This window comes from Vipera berus (genome assembly GCF_964194415.1).
Source record: "Vipera berus genome assembly, chromosome: 3".
NCBI classification, from domain to species: domain Eukaryota; kingdom Metazoa; phylum Chordata; class Lepidosauria; order Squamata; family Viperidae; genus Vipera; species Vipera berus.
Genome location: NC_138204.1, coordinates 40,933,412 through 40,960,578, shown reverse-complemented (window position 1 = coordinate 40,960,578; position 27,167 = coordinate 40,933,412). Strand labels below are relative to the sequence as shown.

Sequence of the window (27,167 nt, the reverse complement as noted above, 5' to 3'; positions counted from 1 at the left end):
GAACGTTACTGAGTCTGTAAGCCACCAAGAGTGAGAGCGAGAGCTGCAGCTTTGCAGAATTTTGCCACTAGGTCTTACCTGGGTATTTTAAATTGTTCTTTTATAGGCTATATAGTAGTATGCTGGTAAATGTTCTTTGTATTATTTTTTTTATTTTTTTATTTTTTTTTTAATTTTCTTTTTGACTGTTTACACTTTTTTATTATTTATAATATAAAATACAAAAATACAAAAGCAAATAGTAGGAAAAATAAGGGAGAAAAGAAAAAAAGATGTTGACTTCCATCTCCCTCTGGTGCAGAAGAATAAAACAGTAACATCAAACCTCAACTTTTTACTTTTATATAATAGTACAAATTAGCCATTTCTATAACAACACATCTGTCTAATCAGTAAAACCCCAAACCAACGTTTCATTTTCCCCCACCTCAAGCACAAAGTCCAGAAGCGGTTTCCAAGTAGAAACAAAAGTACTTGTGTTTTTTTTTCTTTGATCAAAGCAGACAGTTTAGCCATCTCTGCTAAACCCTTCAACTTTTGCAGCCATTTGTCCATTGTGGGGATTGAAACGTCCTTCCATTTTTGTGAATAGTCTTGCGCTGGTAAATGTTGAAGTGGCTCCATTGTTGCCTCTGCCCTGGAGTGGAACCTGGGCTGGAAGTGGGATGTCTGATGTGCAGGAGCAGATGGAAGGATCTTCAGCTAGGAGAGCTGGGAGCTGGAGCTGGGGGTGGGGGGGAATGGACACTTGGGGGGGGCGTAGAGAAGGTCAATAAATTGGTGTATTGATGGTGGTGGTGACAGGCATGGGATGTTTTGATGGAAGACAGAGTGAGGTCTATTTGTGGAGAAGGCCTTTCTTGTGTTTAGTACTGATGATGGGCTCTAGCCGTCTGTGCTCCAGCCCAGGCCTTGTCAGCAGACTTCCAGAAGCCTGGATTTTTTTTTACTGTTGCTGCTTAATACCAGATTGGTTAATAATAAAGCTCCCTTACTTGTGATCTTATCAGGGAGAAGGACGCCTGGCTTCCCCTTTCTGAAAAGTGTCCAGTTGGGTTCAGGGTATGGCACCAGCTGAGACCTCAAGGCAGGGGAAGTAGTAGTCATCAAGGAATTTCTGTTTGCATTCGGAGTTGCTATCCCCCAAGTTGCCAGCTGTTAGATCCTTTTTTTAAAAAAAGATACGCTTGTGGGATCGTTGGGATTGTTTTTGCTGTGACAACCTCCCTGTTGCAGAGCAATCTCCCTACATAAATAAATAATCTGTATATTTAATTACTATATGACATCTGCTTAAAAAAAGAATTGATTGGGTTTGAACCAAGAAGGATCTGCATATCAGTGTGTCAACTCATATCCCAGCCTTTGGCAGTTTTAATCAATCAAGAATCTTATTACCTATATTCCATAATTGATAATAGCTAACAATCTTCTAGATTTTTTTTAAACTCTGAATTTAAATTTAGTGAAAATATGCAGCACTACAATGCTGTTAAACTTGGCGTACCTATTGCCCAGAATGCCAGTAAAGAAATGTCTTTAACCATGAAGCTTACAAAACTGCTTCTCTATTATATGTAATATGTGTTTTTCTGTTTGTTTGATTGATTGATTGATTGATTACATGCCATTAAGTCAGTGTCAGCTCTTAATTATCACAAAGTTTCTTGGTCACATTTTCTTTAACTGGGGTCTTTAGTGCAGAGCCATTATCCATGCATTTAGGAAATTAGTTTGGTTCAACAAATCTATAGGGCATAAGGGAGGTCACTTAGAAGACAATCAATGTTTTAATGTGCTATCTAATAACTTTTCAATGCCCCTACATTCTGTCATCATGTTTTCTTTTTTAAATAAACTCTCACTATTTATTTTTAAAATTATGAACTCAGTTCTAGTTTTCTGGTCTTCCTATGCTAAGGCCTTTCAAAACATTCATCACAAATGGAAAATATTTAGCATTGCTAACAGAAAGGCTTGGCACAGAATTGAGGGAGCTATCATTAACTTAAATCAGCCTCTTAAAAGCAAGTTCAGCTAGTTTCTGTAGACAGGTAGCCATGGCAATTAGCAAACTTTTTAAAATATCTATAGTTACTTCCTTGTTAATGACCAGATGTACTTTGCCACAGTCCCCATTTGCTGTGAATCAGAAAAAAATGTATTTTGTTTACTGTTCTTTATAGCAACTCCTTATAGGCTTACCAACCTCTAAAGCTCCAGTATCTGTGCCATCTCTGGAAGGAATATATCCTGGATACCAAATAAGTGGGGTGCTGTATGTAGTTTCATATAAGAGCTACTACAAATAATTATGGTATTCCTTTTAAAGATTTTTTGTAGATCATTCAAGCAGCGCTAAATGTGCCATTTACAATGGTAGACTAATATATCAGACTTGGTTTGCCATTGAACTGAACTGATCTGGGTTGATTTGGGCCTATGGTGTACACCCTTCCTGTTGCCAGGATCCTTTTCTTATTTTACTTTCTCTCCTCAAAACTAATGCTAACTTATTAACTCAGGAAGATCTCTAGAACAGGGGTCCCCAAATGCCGGTCCGTGGACCGGCACCAGGCCGCAGCATGCAGACAGTACATGAAACCACGCCCCCTCCGGTCTGCGGAAAAACCTCTCTCCAGAGAACCAAATGTCCAAAAGGTTGGGGACCTCTGCTCTAGAAGGAAACAAATCCTTTCATCATTGGCAAATTAGTCTCTCTCTCTCTCTCTCTCTCTCCCCCCCCATCTGTACAGGACTTGGAATGTGTAGAAGATATAGAAGAGCACACATTGTTAACATTTGTTATTATTTAGAATTTAATATTACAGCAAAGAATTAATTTTAATTAAATGGTTTAAACCAGCTTCTCTTAACAGCATAACATCTATAGGCTGTTATTGTTTTTTTCCCAGCACTACAGATATAGACTGTCACTCTGACAGATTCAAATATTAATAATAAAAAACATACAGTCCCATAGAGAAAATCCTGTTTGTATTGGGGGGGATGCTGTTCCAGAGAACAGGGACCAGTTCAGAGAAGGTACACTTCCTCAGCCCCATAAGAGGACAATGTTTAATAGAAGGAACCAGGAGCATACCCATTTTGCTAGAACGTACCGGATAGGCAGAAACAGTTAGAGATAGATGATTCTTCAGTTATCCAGATCCTATGCCATAAATGGCTTTATAAGTAATAATACCTTGAATTGTACTCAGAAGTCAACTGGTGACACATCGGCATACTGAAAGGCTGATATTACTGGTTGTGCTGCTGTAATTTGTACTAGTAGCTTCCAGATGGTCTCAAGGTCAGCTCCATATAGAACACATTGCAATAATTCAGATATGGAGACCCCATGTTCTCCTTAGACCCATCCTACTAACTCCCCACATCAATGTCCCTTCTTTTAGTACTGTTCTTCTATTAAAATATAAATTGGGTAGATATCTTCCATTACCACACTTTGAGTAATTCTTCTAATACTTAATCACGATAGGCTATTAAAGCACAGTTTAGGCAGATGGGAGAACTGAACATTTCTCTCACCTATACTATTATTCCTGTCATTAAGAAACCCCCACCAATGAAATTATCCTCCTGTCCCATACAAAAATATATGGGAAGAAGTGGTTTTGAGAGGGGAAAATGTGTTTCCATGTCATCTCTCTGCTTTATATGAATTCTACATTGAGTTGCATTAATATCTGTGGTGTATCCTTTAAAGCCAAGTTGAGCATGATGTTAAATTTCCCGTACATGTACAGTATATAATTAATGTATATACATTTTGGGGTATTTAATAAAAATAATCTGGTAGAGAAAAGTGTGGCTATTGTAAACCCATCAGAAGCAGGGGAGAAACTTAAACTTTCCTTCCTGCTGCTATCCAGAATAAATTGTGTCATCTGTTGGGCTTCTTATCTGTAACCAAGAACTAATGCTTCCCATGGGAGCAGAAGCACTTTGCTTTTAGCTTGGCTCTTATGCAATGGCAGGTTTCGCAACATAAGGTGCTACAGATGTTTTGGGATGCAGCTCAAAGTTCACCACCCAGAATGTCCCCTAGTCATGTTGGGATGTTGCCTTCTACATTTTGCAATCCTGATTGATTTGGGGGAGGGCAGGTTGCAGAAGTCTACTCTCTACCATCAAAAGAAACAGATTCAATTGCAAATTACAGATATGCCTCCTATTACAGGAATAGACCTTCTTATTTTTCAATAGAGATTCCAGTCACCATATGAGCACACACTGCTCTCTTAAGCGTGATAGAAAAATTTGACGTAGTTGCTGCAGTTGTGATTATGTCCTTTCATAATTTGCTTCTTCTGTTTATCTTAGGGCCCAAGAGCTTCTCACTTGTTAAATTAGAAAAAGCATCAGTGACTGAAGCTTCCATTTCCATTATAAAAACATCAGTTAACTTGTTGTAGCAGCTTAAAGAAAATAACTTGAAAACCAAAAATTGAAGGCATTATAAATGTATTTGTACATGTCTGAGTTTTTTCTGAGTTTTCCTGACCAGGGGCGGGGGAGAAGAGGGGAGGCTATTTAGTTTTCAATATGGTCCTAGAGAAAATATTCATTTAGGTAAGTTTATTCTTTCCAGTGTAAAATGAGAGCAATATAATTTATATATGTATGTATTGTTTTCTTCCTAGGTTCACAAATTAATGGCAGTTATAGAAAGTACAATTCAGTAATTGACCTGAGGACAAAGGCATTTGGGGAGGATTATTTGGATGATGATTACATTCCACCACCACCTTCAATTCCTCCTCCTTCACCACCACCACTTTCAGTTGACTTACCATCAGTTTCATCTTCTATGGTAATTCCACCTCCACCTTCTATGGTAGCTCCACCTCCACCACCAATGACTCCTCCACCTCCACCACCAATGACTCCTCCACCTCCACCTCCACCAGCATTGCCAGCTCCATGGCTTTCATCAATGGCTGCACCTTCATTTCCATATTCTGATGTCTCTTCTCCCAGTACTCCAACCCCACCAGACTTCATTCCTCCTCCCCCTCCTCCCCCTCCTCCTGATTTTATGGATACTGAAATTTCTTCTATTCCAATTTCACTACCAGTTCATACACAACTCTTCTCAAATGGTGTGTCCAAATGGAAATCAGAGACTGTTCTAAATATTCATAATCCTTCTCTCAATTCTCCAGCAACACCTATTCACAAGGAGTTACCACAGTTACCACAGTCCAGCCCAGAACCTCATCTCACTTTTTCCAAATCATTAAAAGTACCCCCTCCTACTCCTATGAGAACATCATCTATTTCCTCAGGAGAAAAAGAACATTTTCCTAGAATGATACCTGACAGTCACAGTCCTCTGTTACCTACTGTACAATCTGCTACCATAGTTCATTCAGAGGCAGAAGCTAGAGCCAAAACTACTATGGAAAAGCATTCTGCTTTGGTCACAGAATCTGAAACATCAGATTTCAAAATCTGCCCAATGAAGAAAAAACAGAATTTATCCTGGTCTAGTGAAGAAAGAACAGAATTTTCATCTCCAGGTCATGCATCATCTGATGATGATATGTGGAACGAACGTTGCAATTTAGACAAGTTGAAGAATGAACTGTCAACCTTGCTGTTCTCAACTTGCAGAAAGGAAGACCGACCAACTGGAAAAATTACATTTTCCAAATCTAAAGGTACAGACACTGATAGCAGTGTTACTACAGATGAATTAAAACTAGTTAAGCATGATGTGAAAAAATCACGCTTACAACAAAGAGCAGAGAATGAAAAGAAAGAAAAGATATGTGCCAATAATTCTCCAGCCAAATCTTTCACCAAAGATGCTTTCTCAACTACAGACAAATTTCCGACCACTCAAGCAAATTGTGCTATGAAACTGAAAGAGGAGTTGGAAGCTTTATTGTCTCCAGTCAAGGAAGGAGGCCCACCTTTGGCAATTGCAAATCTGAAACATAATCCAGAAACAAGGAAACAAGTTACTCTTCAGTTTTCTGGCAATAAGGACAATAATGGTGAGTTGAAATTTCCAACAGCAAAACTGGAAGGTGCAGAGAAAGAACCAACGATGCCTAGTGCTTCTGTCCACACAGTTTCATCTTTAAAATCTAAAAGTGAACATTTGGCTCCAGCTACATCTTCCTCTTCTAATTCTGAGAGTACATTACCCACACAAACTGCTTCTCCCAGCAAGGATCTCTCTGTGCAATATAAGACTCATAGGTCAAAATCGGACTCTGTTAACAGCCTTGTCTCTGCAACTTCTTCCCAAGCTACACATGATGGACTCAGCAGTTCAAGTATTAATGAAAATCAAAGAGATTTTACTGGGAGCATGCCCTCAACAACAGCCAAGCTATCTAGGAATGCAGAGCAACAGAGCAGTGATGTTCTGTTTCATCCTGTTACAGGAGAAAAAGTAGAAAAAGGCTCTCCAATGGCTCTTCTTCTGGCTGCACAACTGCGGGCTAATAGAGGCAAGTGTTCTGCTTCTGCCTCTCAGAATAATAGTTCTTTATTGGAGAAATCTCAGCTCAAGTTGAACAATAGCAGCCAATCGGAGAATGGGTTATCCACCATTTATTACAGCAATTCAAAGCCCAATACTATTAAGGTTGTCCCAAAGTCCCCACAAAAGGACTTATTGGCAGAATCTGAAAGTAAGCAGTGTAATGGATCAAGTGCATCCAACAACAATATCAGGAGTTTGTCAGGACAAAGTGAAAATATGCCACAAATATTCTCCAATGCTACCGAACAATGCAGGAGTACACTGAAATTCAGGGAGACAAATGAGTCTCAAAGTCTTTCATCAAATAAGTGTGATTCTTCTATTTTGCTTCAAGACTCAACCTCCAGTCACTTGAAGCAGCAAGATCCACTGAGCAGATCCGAAATTCCTTTTCATTTTTTTCCTCCACCCCAAAACCATACAGTTAAGAATGATGAGGTGGGAGAAGGATTCAATTATGAAATAATTCCTCCACCACCAGAGTTCAGCAATGATACCCCTGAAATCCCAAAGTTGTCTTCAGATACTCAGATCTCAGATCTGCAACTTAACTTCAACAACTCAAGCTATAACTATGGCAACAGTTATTCTCTGACATCAGCAGTCCAAAGGCCAAGTGACTATAGTCACTGTTATCCAGGTGGCAGCTATACCTCCAATTACCTTAGTAGCTGTTCCAATAGCCGCCCCCTAATTAAAAAACGCCTTTATCTATCAGAGACTGATGACTTATATAGTAGGACAGCTATGTCTGCTCGCAGTATGAGCACACCTAACTCCTATGGCTACAACTCTTCAGCTGTGGAAGGGATTCATCGAGCAAATTATTCTCACAGAAATGTTCCCAATGGTACACAGGGCCGAAGGGTATCCTTGGAAATACCTGGAAAAATTATAACTTACAATACTTCTGTCAATGATGTCCAGTATAAAAGCCAAAATGGAGACTATTCCACCAATGCAATCACGTCTGGCAGGTATGTTTCATTTGTCATAAATATAAGAGTTGAAATGTGAGTAAGGGACTGTATGGAAATATTTTTGCCAGAAGTCAGCATGCAGGTTGACATTCTGCATTTCTTTTGTCCAATATAACATAAGTGATCTGTTTCCCCCCCCCCATTTTTTTTAGAGTTACAGTGCTCTAGGTAGAATACTCTCTATTTAAAATCAAGTTATTATTCAGTCAGGTGACCAGATGGCTACCGCTTCAGCCAAATGCCTGCTTCTTCCACACTTGTTCCTACAGCTAAGATCACTGTCAAAATCACCAAGATCTCAGTTGAGAAGGAAATACTGTATTGCTAGTGGACGACTGTTTGACCTGTGCAGCTGTTCATTTTAAATTATATTTAGAGAAAAGACATGGGTACTAAGAAACTTATGTAATTCAACAGAATTATTGTTTCCAGGTAAACTAGCATTTTATTTATTTTTGAAACAGTAGTAAGAATATTCAAACCATCCACATTATTATTTATATTGGTAAGATAACTCTATTAGTATTTAGTTGAGAAAGCCATTATGCCAAAAAATCTGTATTAAATATTTCATATTCGCTGTTTGTGTTTCTGATAATCAAACGCTATCTCACTAACAAAATCTCAGATATTGATTTGAAAAGGTTTTTTTTTCTTCCTTGTACTTAGAATGAAATATACCTCTTAATTGAATCACTGGTCTTTATTTATTGCTAAGAATTTCTACTGGACTAATGATATTTTTTTATATTTCTTCTATTTAGGTCTTGCCACGTTAGTCCACAATATGGAACTCTAAATACATTTACTGTTAGGCCTGGAACAAGACAACCCATTTCTTACTCCTACCAAGGCCTTCATTAAGACCTTTTTGTCAGAAGCTCTGCATCTGCACACAACTTGGGCCAAGATTGTTATTACTCAATCTGGACCTCATTCTTTTTTCTGTATTATAACTCGCCTTTGTATAGCTCTGTAGGACCTGTATCTTTTTGTAAACTTTAGTTTTAAGTTATTCAGACAGTGTTATGAATGACTCTTATGAAGCTCTCTTGCTAACAAGCTTCTTTTGCATTATGTAAGAGTAGCTATGCATGTGTCTTCATTCTAGGGCACATTTGACTAATAGCTGTCTGCTTTGAATAGAAGGGCACGGAGTAAATTTTACCTTACTAGCACCATTTTTATGAACATGCATTGGTCATTCAGGAAAAGCAAGCAAAGAAGGAAGGCTGCAACAGAAAGGCGAAGCAGAGAATCCAAGATCCAAGATGAAGAAAGCAGTTCAACAACCCATTTATGGCTATTCTAGATCAGCCATGCATGGCTCTTAGCTAGAAGAAAATGGCAGAGTTATGGAAAAGGAAAGGAAGAGTTCAGAGGAAAAAACGATGAGCAAGACAGAAGGATTAGAAGTTTGTGATACTTGCAGTTTCAATAGTACTACTGCCAAAGAAAATTGACAGGAGCTTTTTTTTAGCAGGGCATCTCTAACTTGCACCCCATTAATTTTTTGTTTATCACATCATTGTTAGAATCCTTAATAGAAAAAAAACATGAGAAATCCAGGGTGCCTTGTCAAATATTCTTATATCTTGCAAAATATTTGAGACTGAACTTCTTCAAAATCTTTTTTTAGACAATCATTTAGGTTTTGCATCTACATCTATGGATAAAAATGATAGCCATTCTAAAGACACAAATATAATTCTTGCAGTCCTCTTTAAAAACCCACAGCTGAATTTAATTTAGGAAGCATTTTTAGTTAAAAACTGTATAAGATTTGAATGAACCAAACAACATATCTCTGCCAGGCTAACCTGGCAATTCGTCATCATTGTTGTATTGTTATAATTTTCAAGAATGCAATCATTCTGTCTACAGCTTTGTTTTTCTTCTGGTTTCTTATTTTGGTTTAGGAGTTTAAAAATATTTAATGGATATGAGAGGTGTTTAGTAGAACAGGTGCTGGCATCTATACAAATTAAACCCAATTATATCTCTGTACTTGAAGGAAAAGCAGTGTGTGCTTAAAGGTCACCTCTGAAAATGTCAGCTATATCTGTTTGGAGGTAAATCTTATTCAATGGGATTTACTTTTAAATGCCTAGAGGAAAACAGTTCTAATCCATTTTGGCTTGTACTGGTTATACATGATAGTTACAAGTAGTCTTTGAAGTACAACCATTTGTTTAGCAATTGTTCAAAATTATAGCACTGGAAAAGTGATTTACGAATGGTCTTCACACTTATGACTGTTGCAGCATCCCAGTGGTCATGCAATCAAACTTCACATGCTTGACCTCTGGCATGCATTTGCAATGTTTGCAGCATCCCAAGGTCATGTGATTGACATTTACAACCTCCCCAGCTGGATTCTGACAAGCAAATCAAGGGGGAAAGCCGATTTGCTTGATGGTCACGTGGTTTAACTTAACAACTTCAACGATTCACTTAACAGCCATGGCAAAAAGGTCATAAAATTGGGCACAGCTCACTTAACAGCCACTTGTGATTAACCATAGAAATGCTGGTTCCAGTTGTGGTTGCAATTAATGGATTACCTGGAATCCAATGATATATGGATATAGTTCTAGTTTTTAGAACTGTGAGGGGAAATGGCTGCCTCAATTTATTTCTGTAGATTTTGCAAAGAAGCAAGAATATAGCCATTATTTTTATATACCTAATAGATAACTTAAATTATAAAGCATGTATGTTCATGTTGATTTTGTCTGGCAATAGATTCAATTTTAGAGAAATATTTTGGCAGAATTATGTTGTAGTTCAAGTTCAGTTTAAGTCACTTATTTAGGGAGATGGCTATCTGTCCCCTATGGATGCTTCCCATGTAAAACTGTCAAATGTTTCCAAACATTTAAGTAAAAAATGGTTTAAACAGGTGTAGTTTGCAAGCCATCTTCTATATTGTATTTATTCACTCTATTCACACATAATTTCTTCCACGAATATATACCTGTGAACCTAGAGTAAAGCCACCTCTATCAGTAGGCAGAGTGAATCTATTTTAAACAGAAGATGGGTGGGATGAAAGGAAGTAAATTATTAGTTATTTATGGGGTTTTTTTCCTTTGTTTTTTTCTGTTCTGTATTTTTACTGCCATGATGGAAAGATTACTTCTGTGATTTTTCTGCCTCATGTACCAGAGGAACTACCCTGCCGATTAAGTATCCATTTGTTGTTCTGCTTCAGGCAAGGAACAACTTGGACTAGCCCTGATTTTAACCTTTGATACTAAGATAAACTGATTTTAAAAAGAATGTACTAAGCCTCTTGTCCATAAGATCTATTCTAGGAGGCTCCTCACCTGCAGTAGAAGCAGGAGTCTTCCTACATGTCCAATAGTGAGAGATTCAGTTTAGGAACCTCCCCGTGGGTGCATTACGTTTCAAAATAGATACATTGGATATTTTCAATATCCAATTAATATAGTATTTTCAATAATACAGCATAAATGTTACATAAAATTGTCTTAGCTTTTACTTATATTGATCACTCATATAATTAGCTTTGACCAAACTCTGGTTTCAAAGAAATAATTTTAACTGATTTTGGTAGGAGACATGAAAGCCATTTAGAAAAACAATAAACAACTTTGTATTCTCAGCATCTATTCAAAGTTGTGAAACTCATTTCAGACTGCATGTTTGTAAACAATCATTGAAATATGCCACAACAGCCACTCCAATTGCTAAACTTTCACTGTGTATTTTAAAGCCTATCATTATTTCTGCACTGTTTTTTAAAGTCATCTGGTCTTCTCAAATGCTTTCTACATGACCTTTTATACGCTGGTGAGTCTGGAGTCAGAGTGGTCATTCAGTCAAAATTATTCATTCTAAGCTAGTAAATATCTGTCTGTACAGAATGTCAGTCAAAGATTCTTCTGTCTCAAATTGCTTATCTGCTAAGTCTACTGATTCAGGGCTTCCAGTGTTTAATTAACAGTATTTCCCCTTTCCTTTCTAGAAGAAGCAAAAGTTTCTAATTTTTCTTGCTCCACAATAAAAGCAGTCTGTGTGTTTGTCCTCACAAATTCGTATAAATTTATCTCCTTGTTTTTGTCTGGTTTTGTTTTTCTTTATTTTAAATGATTTAAAGTATCCTACGAGATGGTTTGAAGGCAAGTTCAAATTCTAATACAATAATATTGCTGTAATTTTTAAATACATTTTATTGCTTTTAAAATGACAAAAAGAAAAAGCAAACAAAGCACAAAAAATACATTATCAAAAATGCACAAATGCTTGTAAAATAAGTAAAAAAAATACAACAGAAAAAATAATGTATAGACTAGAGTATGCTATTAGAACAATAAAGTTACAATTCTATATAGAATTATCAAATACAAACATGAAGTGTGCGTGTCTATATGATTATTTTTCAAACTATGGTACTTTATATAAATTGTTCCCATATTTCCTTACATGTATCCATACAAGAGGCACGGTGGCTCAGTGGCTTAAAAGACACTGGAGAAGGTCTAAACTCCTTTGGTTTGAGTCCCACCACTGCACAATAGAATGAGCTCCCATCACTTGCCTCAGCTCCTGCTAACCTAGCAGTCTGAAAGCATGTAAATGCAAGTAGATAAATAGGTACCACCTTGGTAGGAAGGTAATGGCATTCCTTGTTTCACCATGTGCTTTGTGCTGTGGCGTGATGTCAGGATGGCCACATGACCACAGAAAAATCTTCTGACAGCACTGGCTCAAGAAATGCACATAAGCACCACCTGCTAAAGTCAGCTACGACTAGCAAAGTAAAACACCCAGGGCCGCCTTTTTTTTAATCCACACATTTATTGCATTTATGGCAATCGACTCACAGATGGTGTAAACCGGTCTTCAATCCATTGAGTAAGTGGAGCCTTACATTCATCTTTCCATACTGCAATATTGAGTCTTTTAGCTATAATGACACAGATAATTGTTGTCCAACTCCATGTACAGGTATGTTATTCAAGAGAACATTATCCTCTGAAAATTTTAGCCATCGTGATATAGTCACGTTTATATAGTCCTTTCTCTCAAAACTTGGTTAAGTATAGGACATTGTAAAAAATGTATTTTAGAGAAGAATTTTCCTTATTACATCTTCAACAAAATGCTGTTCTAGCATTTTTTTTCTATATAAACATAATGGAGTCCAATAAATTCTAAATATTTTTTTGTTGTATAAGTTGTAGGTTAAGGTCAATTGGCAGTTTAGATATAGAAGTTAATACACTCTCCCATTGTTCAGGGAATGCAGAAACTTCTAATTCTTTATTCCACTCATCTCTTAAAATCTGCATGTCAAAGTGATTTATTGATACCAAATAACTAAAAAACCTAATACATCAATTTTAGTTTTAGAAATTTAACTAGTTGTTCTAGTATACCAGGTGTCTTAGAAATTGAAAATGCTGGTCCAAACAATGTTGTTAACAGAAGTTGTACTTCTGTAAATATTGCCACTGAGCTATATCTGATAGATACTTGTCTACTATTAGAACTTATGTTTAATTTCATCCTAAGCATCTATCAATTGATCAAGTCAATATTGCTGCTTTCATTCAATTTTTCCATATCAGAATCTTTTCCCCAATTTTTAATTTCTCCATAAAGTCAATTTTATATAGAAAAAAAATCTTTTTATTCCATTCCATAACTCTCTAACTGATAAATTTCCAGACATATTAGAGCTTGATTGTATTTAGATTCTAATATTGCCAAGCAGTCAAAGGTGCTATATGTGTGTATACAAAGTTGTTGAAATATTAACACCAATTGTTGGCTTTCAGTTTTGAATATTTGATAGTAGTTAAGCTTTATGATAAGAGTTCCAGATTTGGAAAACCAAATCCTCTTATTAATTGGTAACTGCATTTTCTGTAAAGATATTTTCAGAATTGAAAAACCAAATCAACATTTTCTAGAGTTTATTTTCTGCAGTGTTTTCCAGATGTTTGAACAGGAATTCCTCTCAGAATACTAATTAATCTGGAAATTAATTTGCAAGCATTCACCTTTCCCAAAGAGTGAAGTTTAATGATTTCCATCTATCCATGTCTGAAGAAACCTCTTTATATATTTTATTTACATTACATTACAAATACAGAACTGATATTCCTTAAATAGATGGGTAACCAAATTTCCACATATTGGCATCAACTCCAATTTGAACCAGTTAATAGAATGTCCTGGTATTTTATTAAAGGTATCTATCATTTGCATCAACAGTGGAATAGTAGCATGAGGTTTAGAAATAGAATACTAGCTGCAAATAAAACCACAATGATGCACTACTCCGTAAACCTCCTTATGTTGTCTAATATCTAAAGCCAAGTATTCCATACAAACAACAAAAAACAAGGGAGAAAGTGGGTTTGGGGGGGCTGGTTCCTCTAAAAAGGAAAGTAGCAGAAAACATATACCAATTTTAAATGAAATGCAAATCAATTCAATACAGCAAACTTATACTGCTTATATATTTTGTCAAAAGAGTTCAGCAGATTGCTCTTCATTTTTATTCGCATCACATATGCATGACCAAGCTTTAGGGTTTTCAAGGAAATGCTCCATTTTAATTAGTCTTGCCTCCCTTGTTGACTTTCCTATCAATACTAAAGGAATCATCTGAAATGGAGAGGCATAGCAGATGGAGCAACAGGGGCAGGGAATCTTGCTCTACCACTTTTATTGAGTCATGCCATAAGCAGAATACATGTTTTCCAAGCTACCTGTGCAACTCCTTTCAGCAAGCCCTAACCAGACTCCCTTTTGAAATAGCAAATACAATTAGTCTCCCGTGCAATCAAAGCAAAACTTTGGGAAGCTTGAAACAAGCCAGTTATGTTTGATCCCATAAAAATAATAATCTTCTGCATACAGCTCATACTTTTGCAATGCTTCTGTTAAAATAGCGGCAAAAGCATCAGAAACACAAGAGAAGTAACAAAAAGAAGGCAAAATACAATCAAATCTACTGAAATAACTACTTCGAAGTCTTCAAGCTCTGATATGAGTCTCTATACATTGATCTTTATTAGATGCCATGGTTTTTAGAAAAATATTTTTCTTTAAACCTCAGCAAAGAAAGTTAGTCTTCTGTTTGGCAGTCTGCATCTTTTGGGCTGTAGTCCACATCACCCTGCCAACAAAAGTGCATATAGTCAAGGCTATGGTCTTCCCAGTTGCAATGTATGGCTGTGAAAGTTGGACCATAAGAAAGGCTGAGCGCCAAAGAACTGAAGCCTTTGAACTATGGTGCTGGAGAAGACTCCTGCGAGTCCCTTGGACTGCAAGGCGATCAAACCGGTCAGTCCTAGAGGAGATCAACCCTGACTGTTCTTTAGAAGTTGAAGTTGAAACTCAAATACTTTGGCCACCTAATGAGGACTCACTGGAAAAAAGCCTAATGCTGGGAAAGGTTGAGGGCAAGAGAAGAAGGGGATGACAGAGAATGAGGTGGCTGAATGGAGTCACTGAAGCAGTAGGCGTGAGCCTAAATGAACTCCAGAAGATGGTAGAGGACAGGAAGGCCTGGAGGAACGTTGTCCATGGGGTCGCGATGGGTTGGACGCGACTTCGCAACTAACAACAAGAACCACACAATTTCCTTACCTTGGCTGCGCAAGCTGATGTATTTGAAGCCCTAAATATATTTCATGTCTTTCCTTTTTTGGTTCTTGGAAATTACTGCATCTCATATGAAATTGCAGAAGTCCTCTTGAAATAAAGAATCAATATCCGTGACACAGAGAGCAAATTGCAGTAAAGTACTATATTCAGCAAAGCTAAATAGTAACAATCTGCCTCCTTGTGGTACAACAGTGGAAATATGCACTGCTAGTAATGGAGAAAAGCTTCAATTATTGTCTAAGGTTGTAGACATATTTGTGTAGCAGAATGAATATTACCACCCCACCAAACATTTTTGGTGTTTTGTTGCTTGATCTTATATTTCATGGGGGAAAGTAGCATTTTGATCTTGATCATTTCCAATGCAAAGTTAATCACTGTTTTAACCATGGACTGTGGTTAAGTGATAAAATTTATCAATGTAATTTTAAAAGTAATAGTGCCTAATTTCATTAAAACCAGTGGACATAAAAAGACAAGATTCAAACAAACTCAAAACAAGCTAAACAAAAATCATAAATTTAAAAATGAAGAAGTTTATTTTAAAAATTGCCTTCCATTTGAGTATGGTTGTTATGCATTTCAGATTTCACAAGTCACAGAATTAGTACTCAATAGTTAAGAACATAAAATAACTATGTTTCTTGACCTTCTACAGAGGTTCTCCTAGCATTACAAAACCATAATGTGCCATATCAATATGTCTATAATTTTTATTCCATTATGAAATTTGGGCTTTAATATAGTGAATAAAATATGCTGTATTTACAAAAGCCTACATGTTTAGAAATCAATGGTGGACAATCCCAACAGCTAACAACACATTTTACACCATACTTGCCTGTTTCTATGCCTTTCCCAAAAATGTGGAAGCTCATAGTTAAGACTGGAGTTTGCAAAATTTCAGACTTGATTTATACCCAAGGAATCCTGGAGTGTTCTATAACTTCAAAATAGCCAATTCCCTTTTCCATTCACATACATATCTATCTGGATCTGTTATACAATCTAAATTAAAGCAATCAGATTCAAAGTGTCTCCCTCCTCCATTTCCAAATGCTGAACCAAAACAGAAATCATAATGTAAACATATCCAAAGTGTTCTTGCCAACTAGCGAAGTGGAACAGTGTCTAGGGCAGCTTTCTCTAACCTGATGCCCCCCTTTAATTCCCAGTATTCTTAGCTAGCATATCCTAGAACTATGGTAAGAGCAATCCCAATATATTTGGAGAAAGCCCATTTGGGAAGGCTTTTCTAATGAGGATTGTTAAGACAACTTAAAGGCAAACTGCACTTTACTTCAAGATAAATAGAACTTACAAGAATACCATTTTTGTTATATTACTTGTAAAAAAGCAAGGGGGTGGAGTAGAATGAAATATTAAGTATGTGCTGGAAAAAACTATGGAAGTTCTAAATACAGTGGCTTTCTGAAGTGGCTTCTCTTTAGGGAAGGACATAGACTTTAAAAAGGAAACTTGGAAGGCTGGGTCAGGCCCAACAAGATATGCTATGCAGAACTTTTTTTTAAACCAACTTTTTTTCCAACTCTTCTCCACCCTTTTTTAAACAGCACATCCTGAAGTTAAGACAAAAATTATTCTGCATGCATCTTGCTATTGTTAGAGGTGAGGGTTTTGTCTGCAATGTATGCTAGACAACCATGGAAAGAATTGCTGTTCATGAAACATAAATCCAAGAAAACTATTGGATTCTATTATACAGTTGAATGTATAAGAAATTGTAGCAGGAAATTGGAGGGGTTTTTTGCTTCACACTAGAAGATTCCCCAATTAGAATATGCCAAATTGAAGCAGTCTCACAACTGAACTGATGTATATACTATGTGAACTGAGTATATTAAATTATAAATTCAGTCAAAATCTGGCAGGCAAGTCCAGAAAGCTCTGTAAGTTTTATTCCACAGTAAAAAATACACACAAAAAATATGCATCTGCAACACTCTTGAGGTTGTATAAAGTATTGCCCACAAAAATTAAATGAAACCAATTCTTTTAGGATTTGTATTATTGTCCAAACCACTATAAAACTTCCGTTTCTTGCAGAATTTGACTGGCTGTAACACGCAGCTGGAAGGCATCTCCCGTGAAATTGTTATAGGACCACATTCTTTGCTGCATGGAACATTATTTAGCCCCATTATTTCTCCCCACAAAAAGGGCCATCCCAGAGGAAAGGACCAAGGAAGTACAAACTATGCAGTGATATCATTTTTACCAGAACGGTGGTTATTCTGCATTGGGACTGTGTGATGTAGAACTTGATGGTCCCATCCAACTGTTGTCAATGAGTTTTTATTCAAGGGAGACCATGATAAACCTGTTACAAAATCTCGATGAGACCGATTCCTAAAACTGGGAAAGATAGGAAACATTTCTACTGTTAGTTTAGAAATCCACAGATGAGTTCATAAAGAAGTAATTATTAACACAAGACTACCTTCAAGTTACTAGCAATGGGGAACCAGGAGAAAGATGTGAATTGCTAAAATGAGGAAGAACTAATGTTTGTAAGCACTCCACATGGGGTATCTGTAAACATTGACTATGTTCCTTCAAAAATAAGGCAATGAGCAAAAACTACTTTGCTCTGTTCATGAAGGGCCATTCTCCATGTAGCAAAAGGTAGGATGACATCATTATTTGCTTCATATGCAGGAACGACAAAACAATGAAAGGGCTTCTACAAGGAAACAAGGCTCCTCCTCACTAAAGTCCCATCCATTTTCCCCCAGATATTCAGCCACTAGACAGACATCAATCCAGCTTTCAGTCTGCATTTAATTTCCCAATTCTAGATTAAGTTTTATTAGTGAAAACTAAAGGAATATGCTCTTGATTTATTTAAACATTTATAGCCCGCATATCATCTATTGCAGACATGTCAAACACAAGGCCCGGGGGCCAGATACGGCCCGCGAAGTGGTTTCATGTGGCCCGCGAAGCCATCCTGGAAACAGTGAGGGAACGGCCCCCAGTGCCTTGGCCCTGGCCCAGAGACCCTCCTTCTGCCAGAGACCCTCAGATCTGTCCCACTCCTGCCCAGGCCCCCATAGGCAGCCTTGATGCGAACAATGTAGAGCTGGCCATGCCCACCAAGTAGGCCATATGCACTTTAGCCACGCCCACCCAGTAGGCCACACCCACCCAGTAGGCCACACCCACCCGCCCCCCTGAGGGCAACCACAATGCTGATGCGGCCCTCAATGAAATTGAGTTTGACACCCCTGAATTGGAATCCTCAGATACTGGAGCACCAACATTAAAGATAATGTTGGTGTTCCACCATCTGAAGATCCTGGTGAATAGTTAGCAGGCTATAAATATTTTAAATAATATGATTCCAGAGAAGGGAATCCTCAAATATTTCTGAAGCATCAGTGTAAGCACCAGTTTCTAATTTCCTCTTCTTGTTGTCTAGAACAGAGATGGTAGCTAATCTGAACACAGTCCACAGTCATACTACCTCCCTGAAATGCAGCCTCCAATTCCATGCTGTATAGAATTCTTCATTTTACTGTATTATTATCCTACATGCAAGCTGCTTTCATTGTGCAAGTATGAGTCTGGATAAATAGACCTAACTCTGTTCTACTCTTGCATGGATCCATTAACCTATTAGACCAAGTATGAGGCTCAGGTGATTTGCCCCACCAGGATAAAAATGGGCATGCTTTATTAAGTTTGGTCCTGATCATCACTTTAACCAGAGGTGGCAGTTTGAATATGAACTGCAGTGCACAATTATTTTTACATAAATATATGCAACCTTTAACCAAGATGGCAATCAAATCACTGAGAGCCTAAATGATTATATGATACAAAAACTGAGAATTGCAAGAGGCAAGTGGATTGAACACTTTTGTAACTCACACTTCTGAAAAACTGGAGTCAAGGACAACAACAGAACAATCTTCACTGATAGAAGCCAGCAGAGGTGAACTAGAGGTAGAAAAAATTAGCACATATAATCTTTTTTCTGTTTAAATGTCACAAACAAATATGAGAGCTTATTAGTGACATATAAATTAAAAAACATATCATAGCAAAGAAAACCTTATAATCTGTATGTTGAAACTGGGGAAGAAACAGAAATAATTATTAGATCAGTGAGCAGACAGAGATGGACTAAGGTATAAAGCAAACAATGAAATCTAAGAGGAGAGGTATAAAAGAGATTGCCTGAAATGAAAAAAAAATACACTATATATTTAATGAGTTCCAGAGAAAAAGAACTGATTAGCTTTACACACAAGAATCTTTTTTGTAACAACACAAGATGAACAACGATAAAGTAGCCTTTGTAGTTTAAAACTGAAATTAAAAGATTAACAATGTTAGTAAAAGCCAAACATGGTTAGGTAAAATCATAATTGTACTTTAATTTTAGCCAAGCGTTCCAATCAAGTCCTTTTTTTTGTTACAAAATATTATCAACTGAAAATAAAGATACCAGTAAAAATGTATAGTAAAAGAAATGATAATATAGTTCTAGAAGAATTAGTAACATTTTAGCCTTCGTTTCAAAGGAAAATATAAAGTTAAACGACATATTTCTAAAGGATAATCTTCCAGGTCCAAGTGACAACATATAGCCAGAGCCATATAATTCTGAATTATATAGATCTTTGTAAATTTAAACGGCCATGGGAAAGTTCTTCTGGATTTAGCAATTTTATAAAACATCAGGGAAGGGAAGACGCTTTCATCACCTTTGACAGATTAACCATTTTTACATCCACTTGGAAGGGGAAAAGCTGTAATGCTTTTACAGTGTTTGTAATTGCAAGGCAGGATTAGTAGGCCTTTTAGGTTTCATGCTGCTGTTTGTACAGTTTTTAGAAACCTTTTCTTTGTCTGGTGAGCGTATATGTAATTATTATGAGACTGAAACATTCCATTACGGCAGGGGTCCCCAACCCCCAGTCCGTGGACAGGCTGCACAAACAGGCAAAGCCCCATCTGCGGGATGCAGGCAGCATAAATATAAATGAGTTGATATCAATGAGTGAACGGCACATACATTTGTAAATAAAAATAACTGACAAATTAAATACAGTTTCTTTTTTTCTGATACTACAGTCCTACCTGTGTGCAGAAAAAGCAAATCCTGTGATACTACGGGAATGCACGGTTGAACTGATGATGGTATCTGGATTCTTTGTGTCTATAAGTACAATCATCCCACTTTCGTCACCTTTGAAATAAAAATGGAGAACAAGCAGCTGGAGTTAAATAGGTATTTAATATGCAAAATATGTAATATGTAAAAAGGATTTTTAAAAATATCCCTTACCCAAAACAAAAGTGTCATTTTGATGTGGATGCCAGGCCAGTGAGGTAGAAAGATTACAAGAGGCATTGCAGGCTGAATATATATATATAATGGCAGAAAAAAAATATAAGTTAGGTTCACAAGGTTCTGTTTCAGAGAAAACAACTGACTGCTAATATTCAAAAGAAAACAAACACAAATAGACATTCCCTCCTTTAAACATATGTAGCTAGCTTATTTCTAAAAAAAAAAAGTTTAAGACTACTCATTCCTATAAAGCACCTGATTTTTTCCTAAAACAAAAATACATTGAGAGAAGTTTTAGTCATTTATTTCTTGCATTAATATTCTGCTTTTTTCTTTGGGATCTAAGGGCAGAATTGGAATTAGGAATTCCCCCAATTTTATTCCCAAAGCCACCATGGAAAGTTAGTTAGGTTAAGAATACATTATTGACCATAAGTGACCTCTCAAATTTAAGAGGAAATGTGAACCAGAGTAAGTGTTTAATGTCTTATATTTTATGCTACACTATTTCAACATTATATCTTTTGATTTTCCCTTTAGAAGGCCAAAATCTAAGAAAAAAAGACAGGGATACAAAAGGGGGGGGGGAATATTTAAAGCTGCTGTCCAGAAACAACTTGAGCACTTAATTAGACTTGTTTCAATACTTCTGGATGCTGCATCCATTTCTACAATAAGGACAATTTAACATAATGATTTTTACAATTCATAATTGTATTTCCTTCTTGAATTACATGATTCAAGTGATGCCATCTGCTGCAAATAATTTTGATAAGCACTGGGGTGTGAGTTGGCTTTTAGGCATACTGGTAAACCCCAACAGTCTTGGGCAGATGAATATACACTATCTGTCTACATCATTTGGCAAGCCCCTCTTTCCCAATCCCACCTCAAATCTATTCTTCTCATTTTATTTACTTGGAATGTTATATTTCTGCATTCCACAACCAACAATTAAAGACAAGTGAGCATGTCCCAAGCTTTGACTTGAAGTGAGTCAAAGACTTAATTTTTTTTCAACTTTTTGCTACCTCCAACTGTCCCCCCCCAAAATTAATATTTCTTTAGGCCTTCTTTTGATAGCAATGAATGAAATACTCCATCCATCTGCACCAAGAAGTGGGTGCACAGGAATATATGAGAGTATGAGTATTTTAAAAATGGTATTCTTAGGACCTTCCAACTGGCTACTTGAATAGCCCACTCAAAGGTTATGTCAGAGGCGAAAGACATAAAGCAGAAACATTTCCACAAAACTATTGAGCACGAGACATACCAATTCGAGATGCTGGTTTTGGAGATCTGGTATCCCAGAGTAAAACCCTGCTGTCCTAAAGGAGTGCAAAATTAATAAAACAGAATTAAAAGTGAAACTGTCAACCAAAATACACACTCCCGCATTCCAGTTTTGCCAGATTTCTCCATTGCTTTGCAATATTGTACTATTATCCCTTTGATAATTTCTAAGATTCCATTCACTTTTCTCATGAGAACACAGAGATTGTCTGAATCTTTATCTACAGTAATTCAGAAATAAAAAGTGTACTTTACCTCAGCACAGGACAGGAACACTGTGTCCTTTCCAGGGCAGGAGGCCACACAAGCCACTTGACCAGAATGAGCTAGCCAAAATCAAAACAAAAAGTATCTTATATCCCATTAATATGGATTTGCTTAAGATTTAAACTAAAGATACTCCAAAAAAAATCACTGGATTCACACGAGACAAGTCTTTCTACACAAATGCACTTCAGAAGCATTAATGCTGCTCAGAAGGTAGAAATAACAACACTAGAAGCGTGTATATGTGTTACAAATACAAAGTTCAAGCTCCATTAGTTATGAAGTTCAACAGATAACCATTACTCAGCCCAACCTACATACACATTGAATGTATGAAGCAACAATGGAATAAATGTGTATGTACAAGTGTGTGTATGTGTATAATAAATACATAATGGGAATGAATAGCCATAAACAGAAATATTTAAGGAATGAGACTACTTCCAATTCAGACACAAAATCAACTTGAACCCACATATCCTAGACATGAGAAAATACATTTGATCCACATTTCCTAAAACATTGCATTCAGCTTAAAGGCATACTTAAAAAATTTTAGAAGGCATATAAAAAGTTTTCAATGTCTACACAATTTTAAACATTGAGTTGTTTTTAAAGCTTTAAAAGTCTATGCAATTATACAAATACATTTTTGCCAATAAATATGGAAATAGGGCAAAGTAGATATATTAATAAGCATAGGACAGAAACATAGTGCTTCTTTATGCTTTTTCCTAATTAGTACAATTTTTCTTCTTAAATATCTTTCCAAGTAATCTCAAAAAGCAGACAAGACGCGGTGGCTCAGTGGGTTAGGACGCTGAGCTTGTCAATCAGAAGGTCGGAGCCGCGTAACAGAGTGAGCGCGTTACTCATCCCAGCTTCTGCCAACCTAGCAGTTCGAAAGCACGTAAAAATGCAAGTAGAAAAATAGGGACCACTATGGTGGGAAGGTAACAGCGTTCCGTGCGCCTTTGGCATCTAGTCATGCCGGCCACATGACCACGGAGACGTCCTCGGACAAGCGCTGGCTCTTCGGCTTTGAAACGGAGATGAGCACCGGCCCCTAGAGTCGGAAACGACTAGCACGCATGTGTGGAGGAACCTTTACCTTTTAACTTAAAGCTGGACAACAGACCTCGTGCAAAGGGAGTAGAAAAACACAAAAGTTTTCTTTTGGGGGGGGAGGTTACTTTATAATTATTGTTAACTGTTTGGTGGCTTTGTTGATTTGGATAAGTACAATTATCTATAATTGTAGAAATATAATTAGCAGAATTCTACCCAGATAACAATCTTAATATCTTGCAGTAAAAAGAAATGTTTGAAATCTGTCTTGTGGGTATGAGAATGCTTTTAGTCAATTTCAGCCACCACAATTAACTTAAAAATTAAGAGGTAAAAAAAAATTCTCGTTGTTCACCTCCTAAATAACAGTTATGGCTCATAACGTTGAGTCATCTCAGCTTAGTAGAGTAATAACCCTTGCTAAAAACTGAAATTGGGGTGCCTCTTGATTTTAATATCCCATTCTTTTCAGATCTAGTTGTCTTGCAGTAAATTTTACATACCCAAGCAATTCAAAAAATTTATATAACTTTCTGTCTCTAATCCATGGTGGACAGAACTTGAAATATGGCTCAGAAAAGGAAAAGCAGTAGCCAAATGGCTATTCCTTCCAAACTCCCTATAAAATGGAGCAAATCAGCCAGGTCCAGCATGGATGGCATAGTCTTCATCCTGCTGAGATGATTTCAGTTAAAAAAAATGGATTGATAAGACCACTTGAGAAATAGTAAACCTATCACAACAAAAATTGAAACCAACCGGGTGTCTAAAAGCACACCAATCTTCTGTTGAAGTTGCCAATCACAGAGCACAAATTATAACAAAACTCAGATGCACTGACTGTAAATAGAGAAAAGCAAGTAACTGGAAACCAGTGTGTTGAAGGAAGACATTTTGATTCATTTCTGTTCATTCATGAAGTTCAAATAAACTTGAGGTAATTGTCATTAATCTTCCCATATGATGATATACAAAGGTGAATCACTTGCAATTTATTTGGGAAGGCAGGATGAAATAAGTGAATAAGGAAACATTTGACAAGTTTGGCTCTTACCTTTATACGTGCTGAGTACTGTTTGTTGAGGAATATCCCAGATCTTCACACTAAACATAAAAGTCAGATGAGATTTATAAAAAATATAATGTTTTATATAAAGCAGGAAAACAACTGCACAAAAGACTCACCTGAAATCTTTGCTGCCACTGATGGCCTGTGTGTTGTTGGAAACAACACTCACAGTTGTCACAATGTCATCATGCTCATATTTACAGAATTTGTTCACTATCAGACTCTCATTCTCATCCAGCTCCCAAAATTCCAGAGCACCTGAGGAATATGAGAGAAGAAAGTCAAATTCATATTCTGCAACTTGCATTATCTGATTGTCTTAGGGGGGAAAAGCCCTACAAGGGGCTGTGACTAGTCCAGAAACTTCAGTTTGTATACATCTTGCAGCTAGGAGACAAATATCTTTTGATACTCACCTGAATCTGACCCTACCAAGATTCCTTTGTCTGCTACCCACTTCAGATCTGCTATTCCTGCTTCAGTTTGAACACCCGCAGAGCAAAATCCTTCATTAGGAGCTCTTGATGTATCTTTGAATACCCATATGGAACCAACCCAGCAACGTCCACTCAAACTGGATGCTCCCAGGAGCAGAGAACCATCTGAAAGCAGAATTAAAACAGAGATTCGTGTAATAAATATATTTAATGTATAATGAATGAGGCATACAAAGACTTGAGTTTTGCATTTTACCCAGCACCTTTGTTTTTCAGCAGAAAACTGCTCCAATAAGGAAATTGTATTTTTGTCTTGAAATATGTTCCTAAATTCTTAGTCCAGTTTTGGATTCTACTCAAAGTGAGGGAGGAAGATAAAGGTTTTTTTTGCCTATACTCTCAATTTACCAAAAAGTGTATAATGAGTTTAAGTATGAAGTATTATAAAAATATGAAGCAGCTAATGGAATGCTGAGGACAAAAGTATATTTCAAGACAATAGGAAAAAAATCTGTAACAGAAGTGAGTTTATGCAAAGATGATCTAGCTGTTTGTCAAGGTGGAAATTTAGACTCAGAGTTTGCCAAACTGTTACTCTGAATCTGATTTTTAATGACAAAAGTTTATCCATCTTTTAATGATAAAAAATGCCTCCTGAGCATAAGAGGTGCCCTTCAATCAACATTCACATGGGGGGGGAACCTTCACCTATGGAAAAAGCTGCTTTTCCTGAGTGTTGTCCAGGTTTAAGCATAATACACTAAACACAAATACTTTAATACAACTATGGAAGCAGACCAAAGCACAGTGGTTGCTACTAGCAGTTTACATTCTTACAAGTATTGAGGACCTCAAAGAGCTTTCATATCAGGTGATATCTATTGATATTTACTGTATTCAAAATTGAAACAAGACACTTTAAAATATTATTTGAGATCACACGTTGAGATCAACTGACCTAGAGCAGAGGTCCCCAACTTTTGGGGCACCAGGACCCGTTCTGTGGAAAGAGGTTTTTCCAGGGACAGGAGGGTGCGTGGTTTTGTATGCTGCCTGTATTTCGCGGATGGGTCTTTGCTTGTTTGTGCGGACTCGTTGCTGGTATCAGTCCACGGACTGGGGGTTGGGGACCCCTGATATAGAGTACCCTTGTCTATATCAGATTAGGATTTCTGCAACTATTACGGTCAATCCTCATCAGCTGCTATGAAGGTTGGGAATTGTAGGTAAGGACAGCTGAAGTCTGAAGTGTGGGAAGACTGATCTTACAGCAAGAGTTTTACAGTATACTCTGTAATGATTCGCGGTGGCTCAGTGGGTTAGGACGCTGAGCTTGTCGATCAGATGGTAGGCAGTTTGGCGGGTCGAATCCCTAGTGCCGCGTAACAGAGTGAGCGCCTGTTACTCGTCCCAGCTTCTGCCAACCTAGCAGTTCGAAAGCACGTAAAAATGCAAGTGGAAAAATAGGGACCACCACGGTGGGAAGGTAACAGCGTTCCGTGCGCCTTTGGCGTCTAGTCATGCCGGCCACATGACCACGGAGATGTCCTTGGACAAGCGCTGGCTCTTCGGCTTTGAAACGGAGATGAGCACCGGCCCCTAGAGTCGGAAACGACTAGCACGCATGTGCGGGGGAACCTTTACCTTTACCTAATGATTCAGAACCTCGCAAGATAATTCTTGTTAGGTTTCTGCCATTTTTTTTAAAAAAAGCCGAATAATAGAAATTATAAATAAACACATCAAAGAAGACAGATTTAAATTGCGTATAATGAATACTGCATAAAACATATCAACAGAATGAAACTCGGCTCACATGGCAGAAATCGCCAATTTAAGAGAGGCTCCAGTTGAGAGCGAAGTTCACGAGAAAGATAACATGGGCACCCGACATCTCGGTTCCCAAGCCACGATCTCTGAAATGCAACATCTCTGAAATGCAGGCTACAGGCTTCCGTAGCTTGTCGCCTTCCAGACGTTCGGGGCTACACCTGCCATTATTCCCAGGCGGTGATAGTGATGAGTTGTAACAAAGAGCGTTTGGGGACACCAACTTGGTAAACACTCATGGGGTACCTGATCGGTAATGGGCCCCGTCCAGGTGGCGCTCCATGCAGGCGGGAGCGTTGGGCGGAATATTCCACTCGGGTCCGGTTTCTGCCTCCACTCCATGCCCGGGACTCGGTTTGGCTTCTTCCATAGGTGCAGCAGTGAAATGCGATCCAGCAAACTCCAAGCACGCCCACGTGTTCCAAAAAGACACCCGCAACCGCCCTGATAGTACTCTTCCTTATCTCGCGAGAACTTCCAAAATACTCCCAGGCGGAATTCAAGCCTTTGCATGCTTTTCTCGCGATATTTTCCTAGACCATATAATCAAATTCTATAGAGCTGGAACTAAGTGATTCTCAATCCCCCATTCCAAAGTCTAAGTGAAAATGTTAAATTGCATTCTGTCTGTAGTATTCCTCTCCAATCTACCAATGTAATTTGAACTGACATTTATCAGATGTGATTGTTGTGAGACTTGGGTAGATGTATTAGATGGCTGTAATCA

The 27,167-nt window shown here is 37.5% G+C and overlaps 2 protein-coding genes across 2 annotated transcripts in view; one reads left to right on the top strand and one right to left on the bottom strand.

The window, feature by feature from the left end:
* The window catches only part of LOC308666323 (uncharacterized protein C6orf132 homolog), a 46,898-nt gene extending 34,566 nt beyond the window's left edge, over nucleotides 1-12,332 (top strand). Inside the window, exons 4-5 of the mRNA XM_081325050.1 lie at nucleotides 4,668-7,500; nucleotides 8,268-12,332. Coding sequence (XP_081181176.1) covers nucleotides 4,668-7,500; nucleotides 8,268-8,367 — 2,933 coding nt within the window. The 3' untranslated portion in view covers nucleotides 8,368-12,332. The remainder of the gene's footprint in view (nucleotides 1-4,667; nucleotides 7,501-8,267) is intronic.
* On the bottom strand, nucleotides 145-26,896 carry WDR77 (WD repeat domain 77). The gene is made up of 11 exons (XM_081325051.1): nucleotides 26,687-26,896; nucleotides 24,590-24,775; nucleotides 24,290-24,431; nucleotides 24,159-24,208; nucleotides 22,025-22,095; nucleotides 21,750-21,804; nucleotides 20,468-20,539; nucleotides 20,260-20,368; nucleotides 19,045-19,113; nucleotides 17,390-17,526; nucleotides 145-1,165 (listed from the first exon to the last, which is right to left on the bottom strand). Exons 1-11 carry the CDS (start codon nucleotides 26,808-26,810, stop codon nucleotides 1,137-1,139), a joined length of 1,044 nt encoding a protein of 347 aa, XP_081181177.1. The 5' UTR covers nucleotides 26,811-26,896; the 3' UTR covers nucleotides 145-1,136.
* Nucleotides 26,897-27,167: the final 271 nt, after the last annotated feature.

Excerpts from the sequence above, each read along its gene's own strand:
- WDR77 (XM_081325051.1), bottom strand. The coding sequence starts at position 26,810 with ATGGAAGAAGCCAAACCGAGTCCCGGGCATGGAGTGGAGGCAGAAACC. Across the intron at positions 20,369-20,467 it reads AAATGACACTTTTGTTTTGG|GTGACGAAAGTGGGATGATT; the intron begins GTAAGGGATATT and ends TTTATTTCAAAG. Across the intron at positions 19,114-20,259 it reads TTTGCTTTTTCTGCACACAG|TTCACCTCTGCTGGCTTCTA; the intron begins GTAGGACTGTAG and ends TTCTACCTCTAG.